Source organism: Convolutriloba macropyga, chromosome 6 (genome assembly GCF_964194025.1).
Source record: "Convolutriloba macropyga chromosome 6, txConMacr16.3, whole genome shotgun sequence".
NCBI lineage: Eukaryota > Metazoa > Xenacoelomorpha > Acoela > Convolutidae > Convolutriloba > Convolutriloba macropyga.
In genome coordinates this window covers 12,410,603-12,433,924 of record NC_134473.1, presented here as the reverse complement: position 1 = coordinate 12,433,924, position 23,322 = coordinate 12,410,603, and the positions used below count along the sequence as shown (strand labels likewise).

The 23,322-nt window shown below is 37.7% G+C and overlaps 1 protein-coding gene across 1 annotated transcript; it reads left to right on the top strand.

Moving 5' to 3' along the window:
• Nucleotides 1-272: 272 nt before the first annotated feature.
• On the top strand, nt 273-23,322 carry LOC142340783 (broad substrate specificity ATP-binding cassette transporter ABCG2-like). Its single transcript, XM_075391491.1, has 8 exons — nt 273-888; nt 13,275-13,478; nt 15,214-15,324; nt 17,243-17,413; nt 17,852-18,106; nt 18,755-18,971; nt 21,180-21,528; nt 22,751-23,322. Exons 1-8 carry the CDS (start codon nt 474-476, stop codon nt 23,132-23,134), a joined length of 2,106 nt encoding a protein of 701 aa, XP_075247606.1. The 5' UTR covers nt 273-473; the 3' UTR covers nt 23,135-23,322.

Below are 23,322 nucleotides of genomic sequence, written 5' to 3'. Positions count from 1 at the left end.
ATTTTTGGAAGTATTGGCTTTCTCATATGTTTGTTTTTAGCTACGAGTATGAGAGTTACATTTTAATCTTCACCCAGATTTTTATTCTTGTAATTTTAAATGAACTAATGTTATAAAACCAGCATGGTCAACTGAGCTTGATCATTGTTATAGCAAGGCATGAAAGTTTGACGATCTGTTCTTTATGTCTTGAACATCAAAACTGTTAATTGTTTACCAAGTTTCAAAGGACGATACTATTGACGAGTGTTTAGACTTGACTCTACAGGTAAACAAACAGTGATCACAGCATCAAATCACGCAGATTCATAATTAAACTGAAATTGATGATAGTTTCTTCAACAATTCTTTCCAGTGTATAATAAGTTTTCATTTCTTTTCTCCCTGTAGTGATAAAGAAACCAGTTGTACCCGTTGGATCGCTTTCCAATTTTTATTTTGCGTTGAAACTTTCGTGGACTGTAAGTAGGACAATGTCGGTGGAAGAAAACCAAACGGCGGGCAGTTACGTAATTGAAGTTGAGCATGACGACACGAATGCATCCGACTCGATAGATCGTGACAACCCATCGAGTAGTAACTCGTCCACGCTCGACGATATTACACAACACCCGAAAGACAGTCCAGCTTATATGGAAGTTTCCAAACCACGGAAAATTCCGGACGATGGATCCGAGATGAGCTATTCGGAATTATTGAAGCCGAGCAATGAGCTCTCGTTTCGCGATTTGACGTACAAAGTGTGGCTGAAGGACGAGAAAAAATTCAAAGTTATTTTGGATAAAGTTTGCGGGCATTTTTCCCAAGGTGTGAACGCAATCATGGGTCCATCGGGTGGTGGGAAGACAAGTTTGCTGGATATTTTAAGCGAGAGAATCAATCTTGTAGGTAAGCTGGAGCAAGTTCTTTCGTGGGGATTTTGTAACCAAAAACAACAAAACCGCGCGCTTTACAAACGTGAAATATTCTGATTTTACTAAATACCAATTCCGGCAGAGTGCGCTCAGTTCGAGTTCTCTGGAGCAATAGAAACATTCATCAATAATGAAAAAACGATAGATTTAATCTCGGTATAGACAAGATAAAACAGCTCCCTGAACCAAGAGAGGGGCGCTGCAGGTTTTTCTGCTGTAAAATGTATTTTACATGTAGAAGCACAAGGAACGAATTAGTTTGATAACTCGCCACATCTGCAGTTAACATCGGCGATTGCTTATCTATTTTTCTAAATTAAAATTTTTTTTTAAATATTTCGTCCAAAAGTTGCATTTTACACATTTTTAAATCTGAGTTAAGTGGTTTTTCAAACAGTGAGCAAAAACGATTAACAGGTTTCAAAATACAGGTAATGTTTTAGGTAAAATTTCAATTTTTGAATTGTTTGCCATAAAACAGTGATAAAATATAATTATTTGAACAGTACGAACAGCAGGCGGAAAGTCATATTATCTGTATTAAATGAAATTGAAAGTAAATTTTCAAAAGGCTTAGATTTTATATCTCAAATTTTTTTCTCAATAATTGTTAATGAAATCTTTTATTTGGAAAAAAAAAATTCCGTCGGCCCATGGGCATTGAGATATTTGAAAATGAGATCTATAAACAATTTAGTGTGAAAATGAGGGAAATGTGGAATGGCTTCTACTGCCATTTTTTTCTCAATGATTATTCTATAGTGTCTTTGGGGTTCTAATTTATGATTATTTTCTTGCAATTTTCTCTGTCTGATAAAATTTCGATAGAGAGCGAAAGTTGCGTAATTTATATTTCCAGCTTATACGAAGGACCTAATCGCTGGCTGCGCGTTGAAAAATTTATCGAACTACTAAGTGAAATTTTTTGCTTGCTTAAAAGATGTGGTCGACCAGTTGTCCGCTTTTGAGATTTTCAGTGGGATGTAAATTCGGATGGAAACAGCAAGCGGGGCAAAGTTTTGGCGCGCTCACAAACTTTATCGACTACTTTATTCTCAGCGCAATTTTTGCTGCGTTCCAGCTAAGAAAATGAATAAGTCCGTATCGAACTCCACGTACGAATCAATACTGGGCGCGTCTAAATGTGTAACGGCTGCTCTCCTATCAAAGTCAAGGAAAACTTTACACCGCCGAGTTCGTTTCAGTGGTTTCAAATCTGTCCAGATATTGTGTTTTTTGCAGTTAACTTTTGTGAACTGTATTATCCGGTATACTGTAGATTACCGTTGCATTACTTGTTGCTCAATTACTCCTAATAACTAATTGCTCAGCTTCGCTGTATAACAAACTTGTTTCTCTCAGAATAACAAAATAATTCAAATTGAAACAACCAATTTTTTGTTGAGTTTTGTTAATAACTCAGCTTATAATTCAAAGATGCAAATTCTGCTCCTAACAGATCGTTAAGGATGACTTTAAGTAACTGTCAACCAACTTTCAAGCTTGTAGCGAACCTCCTTGTTAAGGGGCGCTTTTAAAGCAACTCAGATATCATAAATCTGACTCAATTTAAAAAACAACTTTCCGTTTCTCAATTGGCTTCAATAACCACCAATATCAAAACTATGTTAGGCTTCCTTAAAACCAGTAAGAGCAACTGACTATGCGCTTTGCACAGAGTTTCTCTTACTTAGGAACTTTGTTCCCCAGAAAGAGAGTTTCGAGAATATCAAAGTTAATTCTCTTTTCACAAGTCGAAGTAAAACTGTACAAATCACTAATATGATTTACAAAATCAAGACAGGATAACAATTAATTAACCGCTCAAGAAAGTGTGCTTCAATACGCACTGTATGTCAGTTTAATATAACCAAGATTGCAAGTTTCAACTGAGTTTTGGTAGTTTTTCAAGCTCTATTTATACTGCCGTACATATCAATATTGCATCTCTGATTGTTTGTAGATTACTATGTCATCAGAACGTGAACACTTTTCCACACCGTCAATTTTTCAGTGTAAATTTGATGTCAAGGGACGTTTGTTAACCATATAGAAGTTTTGTCAAATATTCTGCATCAATAACAGGTTGCTTCGCAATCCAATCGCAGAGAATCTGATGCAAAACTGTTAAGTCGTAGTATTGTTTTGCTGGTGATTGAGGTAGTTCGAGTTTGAGTTTCACTTCATGTATCACGATTGTGTACTAATAATAGTTGTTTCTAAATATAAATGCTGAACAAAGTGAACAAATCTTTCTGGCTTCGGTAGAATGTAGCATTGAATTTCGCTTGTCATGCTATTCTAGCTTTAAGGCTTGATATGGCCTTGAATGGCTATTCCATTTGGTTATTGAGTTATTAAGCTCAGCCACAACATCGCCGGCCCTGTTTTCCATCGTGAAAACATCTTTTCCATAAAGTACTGGGGCGAGCTTCACTACTGGTCTCTTGTACACTCCGTCGTTTGTTCGAACTATCGCTGATCAAATAACACCGTCGGACCCATCGATGGTCTCCGCAACTCGACCTAGGTTGTAATATCCACGCCTATCGCCTTCCTTAAGGCTTTCATTCGCCGTAGATCGCCATATTTGCCGATTATTCATAGTTGGCAGATAATCCTTACGAAATCTGTCCCATATGAGGTTTGCATAGGCTTGAGTTTGTCCAAAGAGTTTTCGATGATCAACAAATTCATCTGTGCATGGTAGATTAGGTAAGCAAACGTTCTTGTTGCCAAGCAAGAAGTGATTGGTGGTCAATGCTTTAAGTCATTAACATCTGAACTGACTGGAGTCAAGGGTCTTGCGTTCAAAGTCTGCTCTACAAAACACATCGTAGTTGAGAGAACGTCTTCTGTGACTGATCTGCTCACTGCATACACTGCATACCCAACACTGCATACCTTGCTTTCTTGCAACTTCTCTCCAACCGCTCCCATACTCCACCAAAGTGAGGTGCTGCGGGTGGGTTGAACTTCCATCTGATTCCTCGTGGGTTTAGATGTTCTTCGATCCCTTCTTTGTTCCATGCCGCAACGTACTCTGCAAACTCTCTTTCAGCTCAAACAAAGTTTGTCCCGTTGTCACTGATGATTGCACTCAGTTTGCCTCTTCGAGCAATAAATCTCAGTATTGCCTTGAGATAACTATCTGTGTCCAACTTGGGTACCACGTCTATATTCTATATGCACCGCTCTCATAGTTAGACAAGTGCAGAGACCACATCATAGCTTCTGGTTTCTTCGCCCAATCTTCACAATGAAAGGGCCAAAGTAGTCAACTCCAACATTTGTAAAGGCTGTTGAAGCATCTAACCACTCTTCGGGTAGATCTGCCATTGCTGTTGCTATCGTTTGTGCCCTGCCTTTTCTGCAGGTAACACACTTGTTCTTGATTGATCTTAAGGCGTTCCGTATGCCTAGGATCCACATCTTCTGCTGAACAATGTTTCTTACATGATCAGTGCCTTCGTGTTGATTGTCCTTGTGCTCATTTCGCAAGAATTATTCAACCGCATGATGTCTCCAATGAAGCAACATTGGATGCTTTGCATTGAAGACCAACTGACTTTTGCCTAATCTGCCTTGGGCTCGAATAAATCGTTCTTCATCTAGGAAAGGGGAGAATTGTAGAATTTTGCTGCCTTTTGGCATTTCCTTTTCAGCTTTCAGAAATTGCATCTCTTCACCAAACTGTTCTTGCTGTAGTAGCTTGAAGATTGTTCCTTTTGCTTTTTCTCTTTCTCAATGTTGACTACGAGTGTTGTTGGTTTGTGTTTGTTCAATGCTCGCTGTACGTATGCCACTGTATTTACTAGTCTGTTGAAGTTAACGAATCGCTCCCACTGAATAACAGCTTCCTTTTCTTCAGCCTGTATCATGAAGACTGATGAGGGTATGTTCTCTTCATCTGATGCAAAGATTAGGTTCACTTGCTCTGGCCACTCGCTTTCCGGTTGTTTCAACCAGGCCGGCCCAGTGAGCCACTCACACTTCTCTTAAGTTCATCGGTGTTGATCGCTCTGGTGCCAATGTCTGCTGGGTTGTTGATACCGCTCACATGTTTCCACTGTGAGACATCAGTTGTATCTAGTATTTCAGCCACTCGATTGGCCACAAACACTTTTTGTTTACGATGGGAACAATGTATCCACTTCAATACTGTAGATGGGTCTGACCAAAAACTGCAACTATTTATCTTCATTTCATGTTCCTTGACTACCTGTTCCTTCAACCTCACTGCCATGACTGCCGCTTGCAAATTATTCGTGCTGTTGAGAGATGCCTCATCGGTGCCACTCTGCATAATCCAATGACAAATGCTAAGTCAGCTGAGTATTCTTTTAGTTGTGAACGTAGATAGGCTACTGCACACATCGTGTCTTCAGATGCGTCAGCAAACACATGAAGTTCGGTTTTATCACTCTCTCTGTTGAAGTACCTTCTATCGATGCTTGTTTCAGTCACTATTGGAAGTTGTTTTTTCCATCTCAGGAATTATTCTTCGTCACCAGGCTCCACATCGCTGTCCCAATGTTGTCCATTCTTAGTCCAGATGCCTTTCAGAAGTCGCCTCATGTGAACACTGAGCGGAGCAAACAATCCGATCGGGTCGAATACTGAAGATACCAGTAATAGAACCTTCCTCTCAGTTATAGGTGCTTCAACTTCTTTGTTGGTACCTCTGCACATTTGAAGACTATCATCAGTAACAGTCCATTGTAGTCCTAGCGCTTAGGATCCCTCCGTATTGGGTTCCACTTCGACTTTCTTCGTGTTGCTGCTTGGCTTCAAGTCTTCTCGGATTGCTTCGGTAACTGCATCATTGTCACTCATCCATTTCTTCAATTCAAATCCATGTCGTGAGAGAACTGGTTGTAGTTGATTGAAGACCTCAATTGCTTCTTCAGGGGTTACTACCGATTTGATGAAATCGTCCATGTAGAAGTTGTTCTGTATTGCCTTTGATGCAATTGGATACTGTCTTTCGTTGTTCAGTCCCACTCGCTTGAGAGCATAGTTTGCACCAGTTGGAGAACTGTTAGCTCCAAATACATGACGCTGATATTCGTATGTCTGAACAGGTTCAATTGTTCTTAGACGCCAAAAGAACCTCAAGCAACTTCTATCCTGTTCGGGAGCTTGCACTTGTAGAAACATCGATTCGATGTCAGCTGTCAGGGCTATTGGTCCTTCACGGAATCTGAGTTTTGTTCCAATCAACCCATGTAGCAGATCAGGTCCTGTTAGTAGCTTATCATTTAGGCATATTTCTTTGTACTTTGAGGCAGCATTGCAAACACGTCTTACTTTGCCAGGCTTGTTCGGGTTCAGCACTGGATGGTGTGGCAAATACCATTCTTTCCCGAAGGTGCCTTTCACTTCGGACGCGTCCAATATCTTAACGAATCTTTGTTCTTCATCTGTATCTATTGACTGTTGATACAAACTCTTCAGGTTTGGGTCCCTTTGGAATTTTCGCTCCAGTGAGTAAAGCTGACCCAAGGCTGAGCTGTAGTTGTTCGGTTGGTTTGGCTCTGGTTCACTCCACAGCATTCCCACTTCGTGCCGCTCGCCTGTGAACTTCGTCGTACTCTCTAGCATCTTCTGTGTCTGCAGCTCCTTCTTTGACTGACTGAAGCCATTGATTTTGGAAGCATAAGTTTCTATATCTCACCAGGTTTGGATATTCTCAGCCACTTTCACATCTTCAGTGAAGGCGAAATGACAAACAATTTGTCTTCTTTTGCCAGTCATGGGTCCAATGACTACTCATCCTAGCTATGTTAGAACGGCAAAAAGTTCACTTCGTGTTCCTATCTTGTAGTCTAAGGGGCGTTGTAGCTCATAAGCATCTTGACCAAGGATGATGCCAACTTCCATCAAGTTGAAACTTTTGTTGGGTAGAACACTCAAATGTTTGAAGCTTTGCTTCAACTTGCTGTAGTTGTAGTTTGTGTTTCCCAAGGATATTGACGAGTGTGCAAAAGCTTCGATTGAATTCACTTTTGAATGTAGTCCCCTTATTTTAAGAGGAACCTTTTCTGTCTTCAGATCCTTTGTTCCGTGTATGCCAGCTATGATGAGCGTCACATCGGTGCCTTGGGCTCGTAACTTCTCTTGCACACTTTAATCGATGAATGAAACCGTTGACCCACTATCGAGGAAAACATATGTGTTCAGCCTGTTGCGACCGCTCTGTATTGAGACAGGAACTATCTGAAGAAAGCTAGTAACTTCGTTACTCTGGTTGATTGTTGCTGCGCTTACGATGACCTCGTGATTGCCCTCGTCCGTTTGGTTTTCTGAGTGTAGCAATCGGTTGTGCTTCTTGATGCATCCATTGATGCCGCACGCATTGACTTTACAATCTTTGATTGCATGTCCTTCGCCTAGACATCCGTAACATAAGCGTTGCTTCCTCACTGCTGCGTACCGATCATTCACACTCATGTTCCTGAATAGTGGACAGCTCCATATTTTGTGAGTGCCATCAGCTTGCGGACAGTGATCACTTTGCTTTGCTTTGTTTCTCTCACGTTCAAACTTGCCTTGAGGTTCGATGTTTTCGAGAACCGTTTCTCTATTTGTGCTTCTTCGGTCCTCCTCTCTTCGCTCTCCCTTGAAAGCTGAAAACCCTTCTTGCACGAATGCTATTATAGATAGCCACTTTTCAAACAAAATCAGATCAGGCCCATCTTCATTTTTATCATCAACGTAGAACCACCGCTTCTCTTTGAGAAGTTCGGGTAGTTTATCTACTTGCATATACAGTGTCAAGCTCGATTGCAGATCACCAATCTGCTTGTACTCTTTGAGCACATTCACAAAGTTCGAAACAATAACTGAGAAACTGATCAGACCTGTTGAGTCGTGAGGTTTCACTTGACTTGCTTTGCGAAGACTCTCCAGCTGGGCATCAATGATCACATGAGGCCTTCCGAATTTCCTCTCCAGAATGCTCCCTGCAGTGCCATGGAACTGTCCAGAATAGCCCATTCCAGAGGTTGCTGACCTTGCCTTGCCTGACAGCAGAGTCTTCAGATGGTTCATCTTCTCTGAGTCTGGTATTGGTCGCTGATCCACTATGGCAATGAACATACTAGACCACTCCGGCCATTCGAGGGTGTTTCCATCGAAGTTGTTCAACTTCAGCTTTGGTAGGCTACTGCTACCTGCGTACCCACTGTTGTATCGTAGTAAACCAGCTCTGGGGAAAACGTCTTGGCCTTCAACACTTGAGGATCGGTCTCGTGAACTGCGATATCGTGAGAAGTGACTATACCTGTTTACTTCAGGGGTTACTTCGAAGCGAGCTGTTGATCGTTCTTGTGTTAGAAGGTTGTCGATATTGCTGACCAGGACTGAGACTTCTCTCGTCTTTTGGGCCCAGTTGGAGGGTGATTTTTCTCGAACACCAGTTGATTGGGACGAGCATCATCGTTCTCTAATGCTGTTCTCTTCACTTTGCGCTCTAGCTCGCGCTCTTTCTCCAGTAGTTCGTGTTTGGTTTTCAGTTCGTTTATTTGCATTTCCAGCTCTAACTTCCTCCGCTCGAACCTTGACTGTTCTAGTCCCATCTTGTTTTCGAATATAACATCGAATTTCTTCATACTTTCCTCGCACTTTTGCTTTGCTGAAGATGTTTCCGAAACACTCTTCGTCTCTTGGCCACTTGCTGTAGCTCCACTTTGCACTGCTTGAGCAACTAGGATGTCAGTTGGGTAGTTGTTGTTGCTCTCGCTGTCGTTCGTTGCTTGGTTTGCGTTGCTTTGCTCTGCATTCATTGCTGGTTCCGTGCCTTTGCTTATATATGCAAGCCAATGGTAGTCCAAACTTGCTTTGCACTTCCTTGCTTCTTTCGGATGTTCCTCAGCAAAATTTGCTTGCTAGGGCACAAGCTTGTTTCGACGCTGCAGTTGCTTGGGTATTTCTTCTTTTAGAAGATGAACTGTCTGTTGGTAGAGGACCTTCAGTTTGTTGGGTCGATCTGAATCTTCAATTATTTTGTAGCCATTCCCTGTTTTAGTGTTAACTTCTTCCACTAAATCTTGGAACTTCTTCTCGTACCTTTGAGCTGTTGATTGAAACTCCTCTTTGCGGGTTGTGCTCGAATTGCTTGGGTGCTGTTTGCTTTTGTTTTGTTTATTCCTTTTAAGCAAGGTTAGCTCTTCAACGCTTTTTGTGAATTGCACTCGCACCTTTCTCTCTCCCTCACTGGCGTGGCGCTGTTGATTCGTTTGATTTTCATTGGGGGGGGGGGTCCTTCGGCACTCTCTTCATCAGATCGGACAGCAGTTTGCCTTTCACTGTCCGGCTCGGCGGACTAGATGTAACGGCTGCTCTCCTATCAAAGTCAAGGAAAACTTTACACCGCCCACTTCGTTTCAGCGGTTTCAAATCTGTCCGGATATTGTGTTTTTTTACAGATAACTTTTGTGAACTGTATTATCCGCTATACTGTAGATTACCGTTGCATTACTTGTTGCTCAATTACTCCTAATAACTAATTGCTCAGCTTCGCTGTATAACAAACTTGTTTCTCTCAGAATAACAAAATAATTCAAATTGAAACAACCAATTTTTTGTTGAGTTTTGTTAATAACCCAACTTATAATTCAAAGATGCAAATGCTGCTCCTAACAGATCGTTAAGGATGACTTTAAGTAACTTTCAACCAACTTTCAAGTTTGTAGCGAACCTCCTTGTTAAGGGGCGCTTTTAAAGCAACTCAGATATCATAAATCTGACTCATTTTAAAAAACAACTTTCCGTTTCTCATTTGGCTTCAATAATCACCAATATCAAAACTATGTTGGGCTTCCTTAAAGCCAGTAAGAGCAACTGACTATGCGTTTTGCACAGATTTTCTCTTACTTAGGAACTTTGTTCCTCAGAAAGAGAGTTTTGAGAATATCAAAGTTAATTCTCTTTTCACAAGTCGAAGTAAGACTTTACAATCACTAATATGATTTACAAAATCAAGACAGGATAACAAGTAATTAACCGCTCAAGAAAGTGTGCTTCAATACGCACTGTATGTCAGTTTAATATAACCAAGATTGCAAGTTTCAACTGAGTTTTGGTAGTTTTTCAAGCTCTATTTATACTGCCGTACATATCAAAATTGCATCTCTGATTGTTTGTAGATTACTATGTCGTCAGAACGTGAACACTTTTCCACACCGTCAATTTTTCAGTGTAAATTTGATGTCAAGGGACGTTTGTTAACCATATAGAAGTTTTGTCAAATATTCTGCATCAATAACAGGTTGCTTCGCAATCCAATCGCAGAGAATCTGATGCAATACTGTTAAGTCGTAGTATTGTTTTGCTGGTGATTGAGGTAGTTCGAGTTTGAGTTTCACTTCATGTATCACGATTGTGTACTAATAATAGTTTCTAAATATAAATGTTGAACAAAGTGAACAAATCTGTTTGGCTTTGATAGAATGTAGCATTAAATTTCGCTTGTCATGCTTTTCTACCTTTAAGGCTTGAAATGGCCTTGAAGCGCTATTCGATTTGGTTAATGAGTTATCAAGCTCAGCCGCAACAAAATGCAATTCCTTTTCAGTACTGATTCATGCACTGATTCATTTGAGTTTTTTTAATGTGCCACACGTGCGTTCAAACTGATTTTATAATGGTAAGACTTGAGCCAGTTATGATTTTACAATTTTCATACTTGCGCCAGTTATGATTTTAGAATTGTCATACTTGCACAATTACGATTTTTTGTTTGCCAGACTCGGGCCAAGTGTGAGTTTTATCTTGCTAGAAGAATCGTGGAAAAAGCCGGGAAAACATCAAAAGTCGCCGAAAAAACGACAAAAAAGCCGGAAAAGCGCCACAAATCGCCAAAAGAATTGTGGAAAAAGCCCTGAAAACACCAAAAATAGCCAAAAAAATGTCAAAAATGGCCGTAAATTTGGTGATATCCGTTAGGGCTACCAATTTAGCATAAAGTGGCCGGAAATGGCTTTTCCCGACCATTCAGCCACATGTTCTCCCCCGATCCCGTTTACTGGCTATTCTCCCCTGTTCCCGTTTCCCCGTCCCCACTTCCTGTTTACTGGCTATTCTCCCCGTTCCCGTTAACTGGCTGTTCTCCCCTTTTCGCGTTTCCATGCTCCCGTTTACTGCTCATAAGAGGTCTTCAGAGATTAAGCTGGAGCGTTATGCTGAAAATATGAAATCGTGGCACGTTACACAAATTTTTCTGGCGATTCAAAAGTTTCAATCAAAGAATTTTCAAAAGTGATATTAAACTTGGGAGCCAAGTATAATGCAAGTCTGATATGACTCATAGTACTGAAATTTCAATGATTCTGTACTTATTTATATAGTTAGGCTTGCGTTTGTACTGGCTCAGTACCAAAACGCACTTGGAGTGTGGTACGGGAATGCGTCCTAAATTGGCCAACATGTTTCAAATGAGAGTTTTACTCCATTTAGTTTCAGGCTTTTCAAAAGGACATTGGTTTGGTTGTGGAACTGTTAAAAACATCAAAAATCTTGTTTTTTGCGTTATGCCTGTACAAAAAAAGTTCTGCCAAAAACTCGTAAATAACATGGAAGATAATGATTAGCTATGTAAAAGCAGTTTTTTTTCAATTTCATCACTTTGTTTTCAAATGTCGACTCAAAATTGGGAACTGCTGTTTTCTTAAATCGGCCGCACAACTTTTTTTAATCAGTTTTTGCTTGCTTCTCAGTTGTGATAATAAAAAGGAAAAGCTATATAAATTCAAACGGCTTACCCAAAAAGTAGAAATTTTTAAGTTACTTTTCTAGAATAAAGTAGTTTCCGTCGTAAAATTTTTGTTTGTTGTCCTTTTCATTATATGACTGAATGAATTTTTAAAACTATATTGCTCTAAAATTTAAAGCATAGCAACAAACATCAAGCATTTCATGCAATTCCATTACAAATAAGTTTTAATCATTTTGTTCTGACTTTAACATATATGATAACCAAAAAAATGCTATAGAGAAATGTTAATGAGACGTTCGCTCACTGCGTCACCTTGTTCCAATAGTTTTCCCTCAAGTTTCTCTTTCATAAAATGTTTTCGCTAACATTTTGCTGTTGTTTTTAGTTTTTGCATTGCTGTTTAGACCTTACAAAAAATTACTTTGCAAGTCAAAACAATGGAGTCAAACTTTGTCTTCTTTAAAGAAAAAAATTTGAGTCATTTTTGTAAAATGGAAAACGTGATCTGCTTTTGTGACATAAAGGAGCATATATCGGAGTAATTCATTATTTTTTCTTAGTTTTGATCTTATGTTTCTAATTCAGCCTTTTTTGTTCAGAACCAGAACTTTTGTTGTTTTCTAAGAAGAAATAATTTGATCAAATAGTTTGATTTTTCACTTTCTACGTTTTAGCCTAAATTAATTTTCAATCATTCGATTGATCAGCCGAAAAAGTTTCTGCAAGTTGGAAATTGGGAGCTTTTTTCGGCTATCTCAAGAGCGCTTTCGCAAAGCATCTAAATTTTGAGAGTGTGATAAGCGAAAGCAAGTATGCTAATTGTGTTCTTGTTTACATTATTTCAGGTTTCAGCCTCACTAAAGAAAACCATAACTTGGGTTTCATCCGGTCGAGGGAAACCCAGGTCCCAGAAAATCTCAAAATAGGTCTTACAAGTCTTGCTCTCTGAAAAACTCATAATCAGGCCTCTGACATTTTATTTGCGGGGAAATTACTGCAATAACCAAATTGAGCCATAAAAAACTCACCCGGGTCGAGGTTTGGTGGTGAATTTTCGTAAGAAATGCGGTGAAAAAAAATAATTTTCACCGCGTATTTCTTAGATCTTTTTGCGGTGAATGGGGTGAATCGCGGTGAATTATTATTTTTCACCGCGTTCTCGGTGGCGGTGAATTATTCTTTTTCACCGCTTAATGCGATGAATTATTTTTTTTCACCGCATCTAGCGGTGAAAAAAAATAATTCACCGCTTTCTCTCAAGTTTCGCTCTTTCGTTCCACCTTTGTGTTATGTTAGGAGATAAGATCTCCACGAGCACCACGACAGGATAATTAGGTTGTTTTAGAGAAACTTGCAAGTAATTTGCTAAAAAGCTCAAAAGTTTTCTAAGAATTGTGTGGAATTATGTAATATTTTCAATATTTTTGAGTAGTTCAATTTTTTGTAAATAAAAATGAATGGACGAATAATATGAAAAATAGTGTTTTAATGATTTCGGGATTTGACGACTGAATTTTTTGGACATTCAACAATTTTCTCAATCACTCAATCAAGTTACACACCTCAACATTTTTTACAAAAATTTCCGCGTATATCCGCTCACGCCTCGACACCGGTGATAATCGAATTGATTGCATGTGTAGGGGTGGAGGGTGAGGTGATGTTGGATGGAGAGCCCACTCCCCCCAACTTCCAGCTGATCTCAGGGTACGTGGTGCAGGATGACGTTGTGATGGGAACCCTGACAGTGAGGGAGAACCTCATGTTCAGTGCCAACCTCAGACTCAGTCCAAATATCACCCAGGAGACCAAGAATCAAAAAGTCAACAGAATCATCTCACAGTTAGGTCAGTCAATTCATTCTGATTCAATTCAGAGTAGTTAACTATAGTCTAGAATTAAGCATGGAAATTGTAGGCAGTGTAATTTATTATGGTAGTGTTCTGTAATCGAAACTGTATCTACAAAGGCCTGCAAATTTGAAAACATAACCCACTAGCGTTGGACGAAATGCTAGTTTCTTTGGGAGGAAAGAGTGGGGCAAAAATAAGTGGGTGGGGCTAGAGGGGTCGCAAACCTCCCAAAACTGAGCTTCAGACAATGAAAATTTACCTGAGCAGCAGTTCCAATGAACCCTATACAAAGAAACTAGCAAAACTGAGATATCTGAACGGAATTTTAAGCCATTCGCGCTTTACAAGTTTATCCTATTTTTCAGGTCAAAAAGTCAACTGATCAGACAAAAAGACTGATCCAATATAAAGCTTATTGAACAATTAAAATTGACCCGAGATCTCACGCAAAATGATTCCTAGAAACCGACAATGCCCAAACCAACCGGCTAAAAATAGAGAAACAACAAGTTGAGTTATATTGCCTAAAAATATGTGAAAAATTTTGAATTTATAAAACTTTCTTTTTATGTTTAAAAACTAATAAAAAATCTTCAAAAAATTGTCTTCATCTAAGATAGCATCAGAGGACACAAATACTGTACATGATAAACAAACTAAAAGTACTTTAATTCTTTATAACCATTATTCGAGAACAGAATTAGTTTTTAGGAAAGAAAGAAGTTCTAGCCATCAACAAATTTGCTTCAACTAAAACAAAACTTCCAGAAACCCAGCAACAGTACAAAAAATCATTTACAAAATTTGATTTCTATAGCCTGCATTGCCTAAAATCAAAATCAATAAATAGATGGCTAGCAAAAAATTACAATATATGTCGCCTTCTATAGATCTAGGAAGTGTTTTGAAAATGCCAAATGATTTTTCAATTTCTTATCCTTAACAGTTTTAGTGGAGGAGCTGTAAATCGAATTGATGGGGGTACTTAAGGCAGATTGAAGTATAAAAGTTGAGGAGGTATCATCATCAGTGAAATTCTTCCAAATGATTTTTTTAGTTTGGCGAAGCCTCTCAGCTGCTATGGATAGAAAACTATTTCAGATCAAAAGTAGAAGTCATCATGTGATGCTAAAATCAACGAAACTATAACCAAGTTCACTTAAATGCACCCCTTGTGAAACAATGTGACCGGGTTGAAATTAGATTTAGCTGAGTGCTAAACTTTTAGCCCATTTTTAAGATTCTTAAGGGGAGGTACGTTGTGAGTGTTGGAGCAGGAGGTGGGTTGTAGTATGAAATGTATAAAAAGTGTAGATAGTATTGTTACAGGAATTGCAATAAATGGATCTAAATCCTTCTCACACTGACATGTTAACATTGAATAGTTTTAATTCCATGTCTTCAAATTAACTAAAATTAATGAGTAATGGGATCGCTTGTTACTGAGGTTTCAATCAATTCAAAAAAAATGATTTTTAACCTCACTGTTTAATAATTTTTTGTAATTCAAAGTTTTGTAAATGTGGATTTGCAATCTGTTGACATGGGGCAGTTTTGTTGTACTTTATTTTGACTGGGAAGTTTTTAAAGAGCTCTTCGCATATTTTTCACTGAAAGAAATTTTTAAAATTAATTGGGTGGTGTTTGGTCATAATTAAGTGTAGATTTATAGTAGTGCTTGATGATTGAAGTATTAGTGATGCGTTAAGAATTTTTAGTAATACTTTAGGACTGCAGGCGTGTGCTGACAGTCAAGTTGGCACCCAGCTTAGGAGAGGCATCTCTGGAGGGGAGAGGAAGAGGTGCAATGTGGGCACTGAACTCATCACCAATCCCAAAAGTACATTTCTCTCATATTTGCAAATGCAGAAAATATAGTTTCTTACATTTTGGCTGGATTTAGTCCAGGCGCAAGTGACATTTTTGGTCTAACAACCTGCCCTAATTTCAATTTTGGGAGTCTTGAAGGTTTGGGGGCATAGTCGATTACTTTCTCTGTATGCTAAAACGGCTTCATTACTCGGTTGATTTTTTGCTTGCGTCTTTTTGGCCAATTCATCATGTTGAGCAATTCTGATCAATTCTATAAATGAGATAATTATTCATGCAAATTGTAAAGAATTGGCAAGCACTGTAAACGGGGTCGTGGTCCTCCTTCAACCTCTTCACAACATTGCATTTGTTCACAATAAAGTGGCGACTTCACCCACGCTGATGTTCTCCTTCACAATAAGACAATCATCAGCAGCGTACTGAGAGGGTGGAGGGAAAAAGGGGTGCTCTTATTACAATGACGAGAACCCTAGTCAAAATTTTGATTATCGCCTGATTAATTTCGAGGTGTCTTCTGAACATATGGCTGGCTTTTGGCTGGAGCCTTGTGAGAACAAATACATTATTTCTAAGAGCCGAGAAATTGAAATTTTAAGATAACTAAATATTGAAGATGACTTACACTATGGTACCAAAAAGCTACGTACACCTGAATATTTTTTAAAAAGCAATACAAACATCAAATAATATAACATTTTGCGTTCAAACTTGTTCTCTAATAACGCGTCAATACACCTGTAGTTTTTTTAACGTCTAGTAGACAGTTTGTATAGTTTTCATTGAGGTTTTTCACGACGTCTGCGTCAATTTCATTCTAAATTTTATACACTTTCTTCTAAATTTTCCCAAAAACCCGTTTGTTTTAATAATCGTTGCTTCAAAATCGCCCATAAATTTTCAATAGGATCAGGACCTTCCACTCGTTTTCTTGGAAAAAAATTGCCAATAATCTTCGATTTATGCACAGGAGCATTATCTTGTTGAAAAATAATGTCCAGGAAATGTATTTTTTCTTCGTAATTTTTCAAAATCTTCAATCGCCGACAGCATTTAGCTTGTTTGGACACTTAAAAAGCAATTTCCGTCCATCTGATCATATTGCGCCCCAAAACACAAGTGATCGTTTGTCCGAACTCATTTTTTTTTGTTTTCTCAGGAAATCTCGTTCCATTTCTTCAAAAAAAATCTTACATTTCCGTCACTGGAGATGCGCACCCTTGTTTTATCTGTAAAATTAACATTCTCCCAAAATGAGAAAGGCTTCTTGATATTGATGCACCATTTTGAACGAAAACACTTGCTTTTCTTCTTCGAACTGACAGTTTTTGCAGCATTTTTTTGAAAAAACGCCATATTATTTGAGAATTCGTCTAACTGTGCCTCTGGAAAATGTATCGCAGCAAGAGAAATTGTTATGAACCACTCTAATACGCTCAAGTGAGTTTTTGAAACATTTTTCGAAACATCAGTAACAAACTTTTTTCCTGATTTTTTTTTACAATTGTGGGGTTCTTCCGATTTTTGGGCCTCGGAGCTGTTATTTTTCAAGTAACGTTTGTATGCATACTGTGCACGGCATCCTGATTTCAAGTTTAGTTGCTTTTGTATTTCAGACCATTAAAATTCGACATCTCGTAGCGTAACTACTTGGAAAGAACAAAGCGGTTTAACCATCTTTACTGTTTGAGCGGAGAAAGCAAGAATGAAATTACTCTTAAAACTTCTAAATTTCACACCTTTTTTCACGCCTTAACGCAATTCGTGTTTATAAAGCACGAATCATGCTTTAAAAGCATAAATCATGCTGTACGTATCTTTTTGGTACCATAGTGTATTTTTGTCTGCAAAAGTGTGACCATGGGTAATTTCGTACCAGGACCTCAGCTTGGGTATCAATTAGCAATTCGTCTCTTTGTGATTTCTAGTTCTCTTTCTGGACGAGCCGACGACTGGTTTGGATGCGTCTACCTCGTTCACTCTGACATCACTGCTGGATGACCTGGCTCAAGAGACAAACATGACTGTGATCATGTCAATCCACCAGCCCAGAGCGTCCATCTTCAAACAGATACAAAGACTTACTCTGCTATCACAAGGTGCGCTTAAATATAATACTGACATTAGGATTTACGACTGAAAAGGTAGTTCTTTATTTGATTTTTTCTTCCTTTTAATGCGCATGTCTTTTCATTTTCTGCAATACTGACTTTGCGTGTTGTTTTTTGGATATTTGTTGAAGCTTGAAACGAAAATCTTCCGCCTGATAGTGTGGCAAAATTTTGATACCAGTAAACTTTTATGTAATTTGTTTGGAAGACGATTATTATGAAATATATTGATTGTTTTTCGCATTTTTAGACCTTTCTATTGTCGCGCGATTTCGGTCCTCTTTTTGCTGATGCAGTCATTTTTAATTTATCAATATTACGATAATTAAAAAGAATCAGGCAGTGATTGATTGCGAATGGGCTGTTGAAAAAAGTGCATTTTTTTAAAAATATACGGCTAAAGGTACGTTCTGATTGAAACTTTAGGAAAAACTGTGTTCCACGGAGAACAAACTGAGATAATCGACTACTTCGCCCGACAGGGTCTCGTCTGCGAGGAGTTTGACAACCCAGCTGACTTCCTGTTAGACATGGTGTTACTGCACCAGCCTGCTCTTGGAGTGGAAGGCAGGATCCCCTCTGAGGATGACCCCCAAGTACAGATCTGGGATCTGGCTGATGCATTTAAGGAGTCGGAGTACAACCAGAGACATGTTGAGAGTCTACTCGATTCCATCAAAAGTAGGCACAGTTTGTTACCCGGGTCAGGTGTCAGAGATATTTTAGCCAATTCTTTGTAAGAAATGAGCTGACAGCGCTGAAATTGTGTAAGAAAGGCGCTAAATGTGCTCCAATTCGTTGAACCGTTATAAAATCAGCGCAATTTCAACTCCTTTTTTGCATAAATTATGAAATTCTCGCAGAATTTTGAAAAGTTTTGAAATTTTTAAAATCTGGCATTGTTTAGTGAGAAACTCGCACTCTCAAATCTGCCCGGCAGAGATCTGACATCGTAAAGTTTGAACCAGTATTTTGCGGTGTTTTATGAGAGATTTTAGTCAAAATCGGTCTTGCCGTCAAATTGCATACTATTATTTTTGCGTTTAGTTCGCCACGGAGGTCTTGCATTTTGTTTGAAAGCGTCTATAAGGCTACACATTCTTTACGTTCACTGTAACAATTAACATTATCAGATTTCATTGAAGCATTGAAAGATGATCTAACGGAAACTTAGCTAGGTTAATATTGTGTTAGTTTTCAGAGTTATATCGATAGAAATGACTCAAGCAAGCGTTTACCACTAATACGAATTATACAATTTTTTTTAGTAAATATGATTAAAAATGTATTTTAAAAGTTGGTTGTTTTTTTTAATGTGCATTTTTTTAGCAAAAGATAAAATAAACAAGGACCACCTGCGAACAAAGAAGAAGATCCGTCCAACATACCAGACATCTTTCTGGACCCAATTGCACTACTTGACACTGCGAGGTCTGCGCAATGTGGTCAGGGACTCCTCAGCTCTCAACAGCCAGATAATATTCGCCATTTGCTTCGGATTTCTCATGGCTCTCATCTACGCCAACGCTGGAAGCAACCAGAGAGAGTTAGTTCAAATTATATTTATCACCTGTCTGTGTGTGGTGTAACTCTGGGAAATTTTTATATTTTACTTGTTCTTTTTGTTTTTTTGTTCAGTCAATTTTCGACGATCGATATATTCATTGTACAGGATACTGAGTGGTATCGTTAGAAAGCTTGTCAATCATAGAAAGTTAAATTAAAACAGTTTTTTCCATTTATCTTTCTCTGAGGAGTTACGGATGTTTAAATGTTTGTGAACGTTAGCCGAACTTCTGTTTTGTTCACCTTTTTCGTACTTTTTGCTTAAATTTTGATCATTTTTTTGAAATGATAAAAATTTTTGAAAATGGTTTCATTTGATTGACTTTTTCAGACAGAAGAGAGTTGGTGAACTGTTTGAACCCTCTTTTTCGCAAAGTTTTTGGCTAAGTTTTTGAAAATTCTGCATTTTTTCCTTTTTTCCCAAAAAAATGGCATCGAATATGCCTATTTGGCCCACTTTTTCCACTCTGATCAGTGGTTCAGACCTGAAAACTGCTGAAACAATCTTCTTTTACTCAGATTTGGGCTAATTGTCCCTCCGGTTCCTAAGAAAAAATTGTGGAAATAACATTTTTGAGGTGCTTCGTTTAATTAAACCGATATTTACAAAAAAGGTTTTAAAAACTGGTTTTATAAAAAAAAACAATGATTTTTTTGAGATTTACCAATTTCAATTTTTTTTTTCGTAATTTTTAAGTGTACTCTCGTTAAAGAGAAAGGTATCATTTGTTTTCAAGCAGATTATTAATTGTTTTTTTAAAAAATTTAAACAATTTGTTTTTTGGTGTTGATACTACGAGTTTTCGTAAATTTTCTGTTTATTTTTTTTGAAAATTTTCCAAATTTTTAAGTCCTTTTTTGTTGTCTTGTTCCCTAAGTCATTTTAATGGCACATTAAAAAAAGTCGCATATCACATTAATGGCGTTGTAATAAGGTGCAATTGGTTGTATTCATCTTTTTAATGGATAGGTTTTGATCTTATAGGCTTCGAGACCGTTTCCTCGCAAAATTGAAATGACTTTTTGTTATTTGCCTGTATTTGATCTTTTGTAGTTTTATGACATTCCAGATATTGACAGGGTCTCAATGGTTTTACATGAAGATATAAATGAAGCCATTAAAAGGTTTAATTTGATATCTAGTTGCTTTCATGACCTGGAATTTTGATTATTTTGGAAAAGTGTACACTTACTTTCTGACTTTGTCTATTTTCTTTTCTGTCTAATTGTTGTTTATTCTCTATAAAGACAGCTCCCACATTTTTTTGCAAAAGTTTTTATTTCCAAAAGAAAAAATGATTAAACATTGAGTTTTGATCCTACTTAATGCTTGTTGTTTTTATTTGATTTTGCTGTTTGTCTTGTCTCTTACTCTACTATTTTCGAAAAATAAGTGATTTTCAAAAGTTTTTTATTTCTTCCTCATTTGGTTGACAATTAAGTCAAAAACGTGACTGAGCGGGGGGGGGGGTCGGAACATTATGTACGGCCGCACTTTAACGAGCCTCCTTGTTTCTTTTAAGTAAATTTAATTTTTTTTTAAATTTTTGAATTTTTTGAACAGAAGTTTTGTTCTCGTTCTTTTTTTTCACGGTGTCACAAACAAATTTTACTCTTTCTATTGTACGATGACTGTCGATATTTAGTATTGTTAGACTACTATAACGGTCAATTGCTACGACTAGTCTTACCAGTTATCTGTTATTTAATTTACGCAATTTACTCATCTATTGACAAAGCTGTCAGCCTAAATACACGCATTAATTTCGTTCACATTGGTAGCTGATGACAAATTCTGCGTAATGGGTTGGTAAAATAAACTTTTTCTGGAAAAGTACTGCTGTGAAACAACCTCTGAATTGATTTCTGGTGTGATTTAGTATGCCTTCAAGGTTATTTACTTAACAGTAAAAATACAGCTAAAAAATTGACAAAAATAATTGCAGCTAGCTAACTTCATTAAAAAAATACTTTCAAAATCGCTCCATAATCTGACGGCGCTAATCTTTTTTCTTTCGAAATTATTTTCAAATACTGCAGTGTTCTGAAAGACCTCAGTCTTCAAAGACTTTAGATTTAAAATAATTAAGTTATTCTTCAGCTTACAAATTGTTCACCGGACGCTTTTTTAGCTAACAAAATTTTATAATTAAAAATAAGATATTCTCAATTTCACTGTTGATTTTAGCCCCGATGGATTCATGGACAGATATGGTTTCTTCATGTTTCTGTCCCAAAATATCATCTTCGGATCTCAATCAGTCCTGGAAATATTCCGGTCTGAGAGGGTCGTTTTCCTCCACGAGAGAAGCAACGGGTTCTACCGTTCCAGTGCCTACTTCATGTCCAAACTGGTGGTCGAGGTCATATTTGTGAGAAGTTCTACAATTGTGATCTACTCGCTTGTAACTTACTGGATTATAGGTCTGGTTAACAGACCTGAGAACTTTTTTATCTTTGTCTTGTGCATGTGGACTTTGATGTTTGCGGGGGTGTCTCTGCTTCTGTGTGTTACAATCAGTTTCAACAGTGTTCAGGTGAAAATTAGGATCAGATTAAGATATTATTTTGTTCAACAATATTAGTGGATTCCAGATTGAGCGGTCTACTTTATGAAGAAAGACAGCATCTATAGAGGTCTTTATAAAAGTTCGAACCATTCCGAGTTTTCATCCATTTTAAAGTTTTATGATACTTGAAAATGTAGGCTCAATTGTTGATTAATAAACTAACGAGAGCTGAATTATCCGACATTTCTTGATAATTCTTTATGATTCATGGTAAATCTTGATAATTCGTGCTAAATCTTGAGGTGAATATCCGAGCTATATTTATATGGTCGACAAAACTAGTAATTAAGCGGTCGAATCAACACCGCATCATTGGTTGATTCCGATCGTTTTGGGTTGCCCTAGAACTTCAGATGTAAAAATATAGGTTGATCAGGGCCGTTTTAACCACGGCGTCCTCCAAATTAATGACCGGATGGTTTTTTATGAAGTTTGTCTAGAAAAGATCAGATTCTCTTGATATATCTATCAACTACGCTTTCACTGTTTCTGAGGGAATCTTTGTTTGCTAGTTATGAAACAGGTGAAAGTCATGAAAGTCACATAGGAGGACAAAAAATATGAAAGTTGTAGAATGGCAATTTATAAAACCCTCTTCTGAGCTGTTTGAAAAAAATTAACCCTTTCAAGACACAAAATTACTTTATGTTTTTTTTCGAGCTGGCTGCCTTGACTGCTGACTATAGCTGGTAATGATTCCAATTTTTCCTATACAAGAACGGGAGATGACTTAACTTAAATATTTTTTAAAAAGTATATTGATTTCTTTCATTAAGAATTAACAGAATACTTGTTGTCTAAGCACTTTTGTCTAAATATTCTAACTTTTAACTACTTTTGTTCTACAGTGCTCTTGTGTCACTTATATTTTTTAAATCAAACTATTATGTCACATTCTCACTTTTGACTCTATCCCATCTCCTAAGAATATTTGGTATATGAAAAAGAGCTGAGGCAATTAATAACGAAACCCTCAAAATTATTTTTAAGCATACGGGACGAACGTGCTTTGAGGAAAACCGTGGGACAAAATATTAGTTCCAGTTAAAATTTAATTTGTGTCTCTATTTTGTGGTCCAGATTGTTTACGTAATGAGTAATTTTGCTTTAAACGTAAGAACTGAATCTTCCGTTCATTGAAAAAACTGAAATTGAAATGCTTCGGAAATATCATCAACATTTTCAACAGGTCGCTCAACTAATGACAACGATTCCAACGTTGGTCTCGTCAATATTCTCTGGGCTCTTTATCAACATCGACACCCTCCCGCCCTACCTATCCTGGTTACCCTACGTAGCCCTGGGTCGCTACCCTATGATGATATGGTCGACCAATGAGATGGCAGACCTCACCTTCTTTGGAACCCAAAACGAGACCCTATATTACCCAAATGGAACATCCTACTGGGTAGTATCAACGTACAATATAACTGGAAGAACAAAGTTACAGGAGCAAAATATCTCAGCGGATCCTTCCAGTATATGGATCAATGAAGGCATCTTGATCGGAGTTACATTTGTCATGTTTGCTTTATCTTTCATACAACTAACATTGCTGAAAAAGCGCAAATAACAAGATAATCGTTAATTAATCAAATTTTTCGTTATAATTATCGTTATGTAATCTTACGTCAAACGAGTTTTATTACTTATAATAGCTTGGTGTAATCTTCTCAGTCGCAGTGTATAGTAAGCTAATTTTTTCCCAGATACCAGTTTATTACTGATTTTTATTGAGCACTAATATTCTTTTTAATGACA